The sequence below is a fragment of the Perissodus microlepis genome, chromosome 10 (assembly GCF_051167445.1).
Source record: "Perissodus microlepis isolate ML-2025 ecotype Zambia chromosome 10, ASM5116744v1, whole genome shotgun sequence".
Lineage (NCBI taxonomy): Eukaryota > Metazoa > Chordata > Actinopteri > Cichliformes > Cichlidae > Perissodus > Perissodus microlepis.
This window is the reverse complement of record NC_140470.1, coordinates 21360552-21371052: the sequence shown is the minus strand read 5'-3', so window position 1 is coordinate 21371052 and position 10501 is coordinate 21360552. Positions and strand designations below refer to the sequence as shown.

The 10501-nt window shown below is 38.7% G+C and overlaps 2 protein-coding genes across 2 annotated transcripts in view; both read right to left on the bottom strand.

Annotated features, from left to right (window-relative positions):
• Positions 1–790, bottom strand: part of aff4 (AF4/FMR2 family, member 4) — a 29619-nt gene extending 28829 nt beyond the window's left edge. Inside the window, exon 1 of the mRNA XM_084940658.1 lies at positions 384–790. The gene's annotated coding sequence lies outside the window, so the exon portion shown is untranslated. The remainder of the gene's footprint in view (positions 1–383) is intronic.
• A 2117-nt stretch (positions 791–2907) lies between these two features.
• Positions 2908–10064, bottom strand: zcchc10 (zinc finger, CCHC domain containing 10). Its single transcript, XM_084940656.1, has 4 exons — positions 9957–10064; positions 6326–6487; positions 6123–6164; positions 2908–3819 (listed from the first exon to the last, which is right to left on the bottom strand). The coding sequence occupies exons 1-4, from the start codon at positions 9995–9997 to the stop codon at positions 3576–3578; spliced, it is 489 nt and encodes a 162-aa protein (XP_084796782.1). The 5' UTR covers positions 9998–10064; the 3' UTR covers positions 2908–3575.
• Positions 10065–10501: the final 437 nt, after the last annotated feature.

Sequence of the window (10501 nt, the reverse complement as noted above, 5' to 3'; positions counted from 1 at the left end):
ATGACAGGAACAAAAACATTACTCCTATCACCGCGATATTTTCCCCTACTTCCTTGCATAGAAACGTATAAAAGTAACATCTACCCTTCCCATCCATCGAATAATTAAAGTCTCTTTCCACCAGAACGCCAAAGCAGGTACAATGTCTAACCAAATCATTAGCAACTGGCTAGCACGCTACCTACACGACTACCTGCATATTTGCTTTAGCATAACGTTAGCTAGCCGGACCCTGCTAGTAGCGTATTAAGGCTAGGCTAGCTAGCCCTGAAGCTACTGATTTTTTTTGGCGAAATTCTAATTAGCGTTCACTTCAAATATCAGATACCCTCTAATGCAGTCAAACACCAACTAACGTCTTCCATCAAAGTTGGCATCCTTACCTCTTGTCTTCTTTTTAGGCCCAAACCATTCTAGCTATTGGAAAGCTCTTTTTCTCTTTGTCTTTTCCACTTCCAGTTACACGCAAAACGGATTCAGAAAAAAAAATGCTCTAACGGCTAAAATACTAAAACCAAGTGGATGGTCTTCATCTTTTCCTTAAAACACGACGACACATCGAGAGGGAAACAAAATAAAAATCATTTTCTCTCGCGTTCATTTTTTTGTTACTCCTGAACTGATAGGTAAGACTGCTAGCTAAGTTAAGCAGCCAGCAGGTACCACCACAGACAGGACTGAATGCATGGATGGCAAAGCGGTGGTGCATTCGCGCTGTCGGAAATCTGTCAATCCCACCATCCGACACAGTAAACACTGTCATAAAGTAAATCTTAATTAACACGTCAGCACCGCTGACGATGTCTTTGAAAACGCGATTGAGCCTTCTTAGCAGTTGCGAGTTTTATTTTTTTTATCGTACCCCTCGGATAGCTATAAGTAATTCCCATTCGGTTTGAATGCAGCATTTCAGTGACGCGCAAGGTTGACCAGACTTTGACGTTTAGGAAATCACGTTTCATTGTTCCCTGATTGTACCATGGACAGCAGGTCATGACAAACCGTACCCTGCTTTTAATTCATAGCTCATCTAATCTTCAACACACACCCTAGTTATCTAGATTTAGCTGCCTGAGTCTATGATTAATAAGTAAATACGTTTTAAATAATATGTTTCATTTTTAATCTTTCAAACAATGACTTACTTTGTGATGGCTTACTCTGCCACCAACTTCACACCTTTAGTGGATGTGCAATAATATGTCTGACTTTACAGGTGCCTATACGCAGCAAAAACTGACATTACATTGGTTAAAAGGCTCAAAGCAGCTTTTGGGTGTCCTGTAACCTTATTGACTGTGTTGGATGCTAAACTCTATGTTTATATTTTAATTACTACAAAAACAATAATTTTACAAGATTTTATATTATCTTTGAAGACAACAGCATTCCCACTAATACTGCCTGACATGGACATAGAATGAAAAGAAGGAAGTGGATCAGTTCTAAGGTTTCAGGCATCAGGACATAATGTAAAATATCATCTGGTCCTTAGTAGGTCTTAAAATAAGGTAAATGCAACCTCAGTTAAACTTGAAAACGTGACATATTACACTGTTATTATTTATTCATCAAAAATTGAGTCAAAAAACAAAAACGTGTGAGAAACTAAGTACACCCTGCTTCATCTCAGACTCTAAAGGCCTTGGTTAGCATGTTAAATGTTAAAGCTTCATGAGAGTACAGTTACAAAAAGATTGAACAAGTAAGTCTTGTTTGGAAGGGTTGCCGGAGAAAGCTTCTTCTCTCTTACAAGAACATGGCAGCACAGCTTAAGTTTGCAAAGTTGCATCTAAACAAACCACAAGAGCAAACTCCTTTGGACATATCAGTACACAGTGAAGATGTTTGGCCATAATACGCACTGTAAACTTAGAACTGAACTAGCATATCAGCACAAACACCTCACACCAACTGTGAAGCACGGTGGTGGAGGTTTGATGATTTGAGGTATTTTTGCAACCACCGGACCTGGAAACTTTGCAGTCATTGAGTAAAAGGTGAAGCCATGTGACTGTCAGCTAAATCTTTGCTGAAATTGAGTTGTGCAAGAGGACATTGACAGCAAAGCATCAAATCTACAACACAATAACTGGAAAAAAAGAAAGAATCGAGGTGTTGCATTGGCCGAGTCAAAGCGCAGACCTCATCCTGATGAAATGCTGTAGCAGGAAAGTTGAGCATAAACAAACACAATGCAACGGCAACCCTCAATGAAATTAAACAACACTGTAAAAAAAAAAAAAAAAGAAAGAAAGGAAAAAAGAGTGGGCCAAAATTCCTCCACAACGTAAGCAACTGTCAGTCATACAGAAAATGATTACTTCAACTTATTCTTGCTAAAGGCTGTTTTACAAGCTACTGAATCATAGGGTATACTTGGTTTTCCCACACACTGCTTCTGTAGTTTGGCTAAGGTTAAAAATGATTTACTATGTCATGTGTCGTTCATATGAGGTTGTGTTGAATAATTTTAAGACCTGCTGACACAAGATGGGTTTTTCTTTGTTATGTCCTGATTAAGGTTATTAGAGCTAGCTAAAAATTAAAACTAAACACTTTTATTAAAAAATAAAATAAAGCATATTCAGGAAACACCCTAAGTTTAAAAAACAATTGTTACAACTTGCCTGATGAGGCATTGATGGATGTGTTTATTAAGACTCTGGATGTCGTCAAGACCGAGTCAGCTTTGTTTTTACTGCAATCCTTGGTTTTCCTGAAACTGACATATACCCTCCCTATATTGATAATAAAAAGACTAAAATGATAAACTGATAAAAACTAAACTGAAGAAAGAAAATCCTCTCTGAAAACTAACGACAACTAAACGTAAAAACAAAGTGAAAATGAAATGAATTAGAAAATGCAAAACTACAATAACCTGTATTTCACATGACTATATGCTGATTTTAAAAATATTTTATTTGTAAACTCGTGAACAAAAGGACAGTTTATTTGACATTTTATTCCTAAATCCATATATCTAGAATCATATAATGCGTTTCTTTTTTTTTCTTTTTTTTTTTTTAGCAAAATAAAACATTTTACAATAGCAAATTCAAAAAGGTTAAAAAAACAAAACAAAAAACAAAACAAGCTTTACAGTGAAACAAGCAAATCCAATTCCCGAGCAATAAGAGTTTTTTGTGTGCGTAACTAATTTTATTCAGACTAAAACACAACTGTTATATAATCTTTTATACCGAGGTTGTATCATGTCTTTTCAGTTCTAGATATGCTGCTGTTTTATAAAGATTTTGAGCTGTACAGATTAAGTTTCACTAAAAATATACTAAAGTACAAAATCACAAGATTTCATTTGATTAATCACATTTGTTGCTTTGGATATTTAAAGTTTGTATCCTTAGTAGACCTAAAAATTGAAGAAAATATCCCACTAGTAGAAGTAACACTGGAATTGCCTTATTTCTCTCTTTTGTGACATCGTGTCTCCTCTCCTTAGTCCATATCCACCCAGTTGTTTTTTGTTTTTTTTTAAGGAGAAAAAAAAAAAAAAAAAAAAAAAAAAATAATCAGGAAAACAACAAGAAATCCTGCTGATTCCACAATGTTTATTTCTTCTTTTTCTTCTTCTTAGGAGGTCCTTGATCCGAATCGCTGCTACTTCCTGAGTCTGAGCTGTCTGAGGACGAAGATGAGGAGGACGAAGAAGAGGATGAGGAGGAGGAAGAGCTGTCATCGTCGCTGTCACTGCTGCTGTCATCTGAAGAGGAGCTGGAGGAATCGCTGCTGTCTGACGATGAGTCACTGGAGGAGCCGCCTGAGCCGCTGCTGCTGTCGCTCGAGTCTTTAGCCCTGAGAACAAGTGGAGGAAAATCTGAATATCCAACGCTGAACACCAGAGGTTTGGTTATTAAGGTCTCAGGCTGTACCTGTTACAGTCCCTAAGGTGCATCTCACTTGCTGTAATACTCTGTTTACAAACACTGGAACTCAGAGGACACAACGTCAACTACAAGTGCTGATTGTGCGTACCTGGAACATTACCTGCACACCAATTTGTTTTCTCACACACGAATTCTAGGAAAATGTGGGTTGGGACATTATCCAGAGTTGCCCTTTCACACTGCGTGATGAGATAATACGTGTTAGCTGCATTTTTTCCACGATGGGGAAATTGGTGCAGCTGGGTGTCACGCAGACTTCGCGGATGCACATGTGACAACGATTTTACGGTTTTCCTTTTGGATGCTGAACAGACCAGAACAGTCGCACGATGAGCTCTCTGATAATCAGGCCTTTATCTGCCTCTTTTATGAGTAGGGAGTGACAGTGTTATAATTCTCAACAGCTACTTTCATATACCCCTGTTATGTCTGGTACTGATGGGATTTGATGGCATTCTCCCTCCGACTCTCAAACAAGCAAGACTAAGAAAGCCACAACACTTGGAACAGCAGAACTTTGAGAGGTTTTTCAAGTCGACTCTGGCTTAAAATGCATTCAAGTGACAAATTTTTTTTTTTTTTTTTTTTTTTTTTTTTTAAAAACCACACACATTCTTATAATGCTTTTACACCCATTGAATAATTGCTGTGTCAGGCACCCTTACCACCAGGGGGGCAAACTTTTGAGTCAATCTTCAGTTAAATAGACCCAAACGGGCGCTCTTACTGCTCTCAAAAGAAGAAGAAAGGTTAATTCATTTGGGAAAGATAAAGAGTTCTCAGCTGAAAGGAGTGCTGTGGCTGTTTTATGGCTGTCGCAGTAAGAAACGCAAAGGTGTCAAGGAGGAAGAGACAAAAAAAACCCCAACAAAACAAAAAACAACAGGTTTTGGTGTAGCTGCTTCAGTTTCACAGTCCTGTTTTTGCACATGCTGGGAGAACAAAACAGAGACATTGTGACTTGTTATTAGTAACAACTGTGCTTTTGCTGTGATCACAGCTCGGACTACAACAATGGTGTTTCTAACACATCACTGTGATGAGACCAGAATCTACCATTAAAAAATTAACAAAATAAAAGTTTTAATGCATTTTCAACAGATAAACAAAGTGTTTAAGATTACCACAGATGACATTTAGAACAGTTAGGTTGATGGATTAGACATTATGGCTATGAGACAAAACACTGCAATCTTTAAGAGATTTGAAAAGGTTGCAAATGTAGTGATGTGCAGTCACCAAGAGCTTCCACAAGAGGGAGCTGTTTAGGGACGTTTCACTCACTTAAAACAGACTGGTTTTAATTAAAGCTTCAAAACAGGGAAGCAGCTCCGAAACAGATACTCAGGGATGCCAGCACCTTCCTGGAATCCCTCGCTGAGCAAATTTTAACACCAGGTTACACAACTATGGCTCCTATGTGACCTCATCAACTTTCAGGTGACCAAGTGTGAGCGCCAAAAACAAACTAAGTCGTATCGCTTGGTTTATAGGATTTTTTTTCCCCGGAAATTAATCAGTCTAAAACTTGTTGAATTGCAAAACCGTAATCTAACCATTCTTCTCTGCTATAAATGTTACCCAGTATCATTTTGTGTAATAAGTTATTTTTTTTAGGAATGTAATACATGAACTGTGCAACTCCACAGGCCGGTATTGGAAAGCAGGACTTATTCTTGTAACTTAAGTCCAACCTCAACTCCGATGTCCATGAATGCGAGCCTGCAAGGTCCATTGGCATATTCATAAAGCTCGCAAAGACGCACTGAAATCACGTTCCACTACTTTGCTACAAAATTTATTCACAGACATCATGGAGGTCAAAAAAAAGGGAGGGGAAAACTTACGACTACGACAGATGAACACTTTATTTCTCTGCTTATTAACCGGAATACTGCATAATGTAAAGGTCTTATTTTTTTGTAATACGTTTTGATGCTTATTTATCATCTAAGAGATGCACTGATTTCTAAAATTTGTGTATGCTAGCAGGAGTCACACTACATGGATGTAAAAGCTATTGGTCTGAATATGTGAGAGTGCAATAAAAGCCATTTTCCCCATTAAAATAACAGTTCTGATAAATTGCGATCTCAGTACCGATAAAAAAAGAAAAAAAAAAAGAAAAAAGAAAATAATAATTGTGCAACCCTACTTTATAGCAGGTCTGATAACTACATCATATCAGCTGTGACAGTTGGTCCACCTTACTTCTTTTTCACTTTCTTCTCACTGGAGCCTTCTGTGCCTGGTCTGTAGAGACCGATATTAAAAAAAAAAAAAAAAAAAAAAAAAAAGATTTTTAGTGAACATCATTAGTGATTAGAAAAAAAAAAATCTGATGCACAAATATCTATATTAACACAGAGGTATTGTTGTACATAAAATTGCTTAATCTGATCAAGACACCTTACCCAGCTATGCTGAGGGGTTTGTTTTCATTTTCCTTGAGTTTCTTTTTCAGCTCAGTCGTTCTTGATGGCCTGTGCACATATTTCCTCTTCCCGGTGCATTCGTAGGTCCAGTGTCCCATCTCCAAACACTTCTGGCAGCGCACATGTTGTTTGTTTGCCTCCCTGTATGTAACAACAAAGGCTAATATGAATGTAAATAAACATGGCTGCAGGTACATCTCTTTGCTGTCACATACAGTTGTGGTAAGAAGTTTACATCCACTCATCGTGCGTGTCAATGTCATGGTAAGTTTGGACTTTCAATTACTTTCTTGGATTCTTTTTTTTTTTTTTTTTTTTTTTCCTCTATCCCCACAAAGTGTCAAATGTATGCATACATACTTAAATATATACATACACTCCCTTAAATATAGGGATGGGTATCGGTATCCGGTGCCATTATGGCACGGTTCTGACATAAACTGTAGTAACCAGACCGAAAAGCAGCGCACATTTCGGTGCTTTTTTCCCCTGAGATGTCATACACTTTGGATTCTAGCCAATCATTTTACCTTTCCGAGGATAGTAGGTGGGCCCAGGTACGTACGTTCTTTTAGAGCAGAGCTACAGATTAAAAATGCCCAAGGCGAAGCGGTCAAAGTCTGGCTGTACTTCACAGCAAAAGATGCAAACTCAGCAGCCTGCAACAAGTGCTTTAAGGTGATACTGTGCAAAGGAGGTAACACCTCGAATCTGATGAAACACCTGGCGACGCATAGCGTTTTTTTTAAAAGCCGAGAAATGCACCATATTTGATAGCTTGCTGCGAGACCTCACACCGAGCACATCTACTGCGGGTGTGGCGCCTGTTATCGGACCCGGAGTTGGCAACATCCCCCAAGAACCCGAAGATTAGAGTCCTGGCCCCTAGCCCTGCCAGTGTAGCAGAAATGATGACGGACGATGATGGCAGCAGCAGCCGTTCTTCTCTGCGTGAGTAGGTTAATGTTGTTCGTGTGTAATTTACGTTGAGTAGGCTCACCACGTTATTACATTAATGCATGTAAGGTGAACTAGCAAACACCGTTGTAGTTACATGCGGCTCTCTTCTTGGATGGCAGATACTCCCTTCACCCTGGCCAAAAAGGCTAAAATGACCAAAGAAAAAGTGGAAAACAGCTAAACATGAGAGGTTTTTGGACAAAGTTTGTGTTTTTTTATATTGTTTAAGCACTGCTTCCAGCCAAGAGTGATATCATATATGCCCTATAGCTGCAGAAAAGGCTAACATTGTTATCTTTTTACAAAAAAAAAAAAAACAAAAAAAAAAAAACAGCTAAACATGAGGTTTTAGGACAAAGTTTGTGTTCTCCATTCTTTAAGCACCGGCAAAAGTACTGGTTAGGCACCGGTATCGGATAAAACCTAAACGATACGCATCCCCACTTAAATATTTTAAAAAGTGGCATTCACAGTGCCTTTTAACATGAAAGGCCAAGGCCTATTAACTTCTCATTAGTGATCATGACTTTCTGCAAGTGGTAGTTTCTCTTTGCCAGTATAAAAAGGATTTGGCTTACAGCACTCACTAGTAGGGCTGGGCTATATCATACCGTTCACAGTAATACCGGTGTAATGTTGGGCAACAATAAGAAAATCAAGTATCGCGATAGAATATGGGTAAAACGCGCATGCGCAGTGCCTTTGTTTACATACGCACATGGCGGCGACGCAGAATGAGAAGAGCGAAAGTGGATCGTTGAATGAAACGGATGAACCAGAATTGGTTTGTAAAAATGCTGCAACTTCAGTGGTTTGGAACTGGTTTGGCTTTCGTCCGTCAGATACACAACAAAGCGCTATTTTTGGTAGAGCATGCTAGCGGGCCGTCGTTATTACCCTGTTTTTTGGTGTGCCTTATGTATGAATTCTGGTTGTGTTTACTGACCTGGAAACGATTTTATGTGGTACACGGCGCTCGAAAATCTGTCAAATGTTTCAGTACGACTTTGCTAAGCTACGAACCCGCACCGCTTGATGGATTGTCAGAGCATTACGGCTATCGTAGGCAGGCGCCTCGCGGAGTGATACTACTGTGCTTCAACATAATATTACCGTATTGTGTGTGCATAACCTCTTTTTAAGTTTTGTGGATATTATACATGGTTATGCTGAGGATATGTCGGCCAATTTCCACTGGAAATGCCTTTTGGTTAAACTGTCAGCAAGAATTTGCATTTGCACTGTTAAGTTTTTATATTTATTTTAATGCACTTAAAAAAACTGCTTGTTTAAGTGAAAATACATTGATGGGTGTTTTTTTTTTGCACTAATAAAGTTGAGGAGTTGTAAAGTATTTTGTCTAGTGGACTACTTCCAAATTCTTCAACTTCCCCTCAAATCAAGAGCTAAACATTTGTAGGGTGGACACAATTAGATGTTCCAAACGGACAATGATCCTGAGCAAACATCAAAACTGTTTTGTTTTTTTTTGTTTTTTTAAATGGGGAGGGGGAGCTTCTGGAAAGACCTTCCCAAGGCCCTGACCACAACCCTATTGAAAATTAAAAACCAGGTCAGTGCTAGGAAACCAACCAATTTAAATAAACTCTTACAAGTCTGCCAAGTAGAGTGCTCAAATATCCAGCCAAAAATCTGACAGTAGCTTATTGATGGCTACCAAATGTCTGGTTGAGGTGCAACTTGCTAAAGGACATTTAACCAAATATTAGTGGAGGTGTATGCAGTATTTAAGCCTGTATATATACACTTTTGATGCAATGTGGATTAGAGAAAATCCCAAATAAATTGAAACTTGTTCTTGCTTTCTTTTAACATCGTTAAAGATGTAGGCTGTACAGTAATCCCACCCTAGAGAAAGAACAGATCAAATAAATCATTAAAAGCGCAAAATTACCATGACCCCTTTGGACCACAACTGTAAATGTTAATGAACAAAAGTACAGCTTTGTAGTTGCTGAAGAAGTTGGAAGTCTTAACTTCATCAGTGCTTTAAAGGTGCTTTTTCTACAGCGAGTAAATATGCAGAGTATATGAAGATGGGCTGACCTCTTATTCCTAAACGAATTTAAATGCTCATTAAAGAAAAACAGTAATGAAAAGGAGCACCACCCTGCAGTTCTCCTTGCTCAAGAAGAGATGAAATCATTTTCACGTATCAGAATAAGTTCAGGTGCAAACTCGAGACCAGTGATAAATGGCTGGGGAAAAAAAACGAGCACCAGCGGGACATTCCTGTGTTGCCTGTGTTACAATTCAATGCAAAAATATTTTCAACGTTTCCTCACAGACACTAAAATGCGGCAAAAATCCGCCTGACTTTTATAAACAAGTGAGCGCAGAAACGTGACAGACACCCGACATTTTATTTGTCGTTCCTGAAACAGATAGTGTGACAACAGTGACATTCACGGCGTCAACCAGCCTTGAACAGACACCCTCTACAAGAATAAATAAGCTAATAATGATGTGGAGCACAGAGAGGCGCGCTGGAGCTGCGTTCACTGTTCACCGGCCCCTGAGTCTGACACGGAGCTCGAGCAGCTGAACCTCGCTGCTGTTCAACAGCCTGTAGTACTCACGAATATACAAAACTCACAGCGCTACAGTCGATTAACAATATTATACTCACGCTTGCCTCCTGGCTATTAATCTATGCATGGGAGTCGCCATGTTGCAGGTTACTTTTTCTTCTTTGTTGGCGTTAAATAAGCGCGTATTTCTGGCCCAATCAACTCCTTTATCGCCTCCTATGGGTAAGGAAGGTCTACTGCATGTATTTGTAATCATTAACATTTAATTCACAGCAGCCCTGACGGGTTTTTTGGGTTTTTTTTTAAATAATACTATGCAAAAGTCTTGAGCAACTCCTCATTTTTCTTGATATTTTGCTTATAAGGAACAGGATATTATTCTAAGTGGTCTTGAGCAATGGTTCTGCAGGCTTCCTGAATTCTGTCAAAGTTTTCCTTTGGACATTCGCTGTTATTTTCCCTCTGTTTCAGTCCAGTCTGTGTATGTAACCATTTCCGGAGGAATGTTTTGTTTTTGTTTAAGACACTTAACTCTGACCTATGAATCATTCAAACATAAAAAAGCCATCTAAGGGATAAATGAGTATGGTGGCAACACAGATCAGACAATTAAAGACACAATTTCAAATTGTATGTCGTTAAA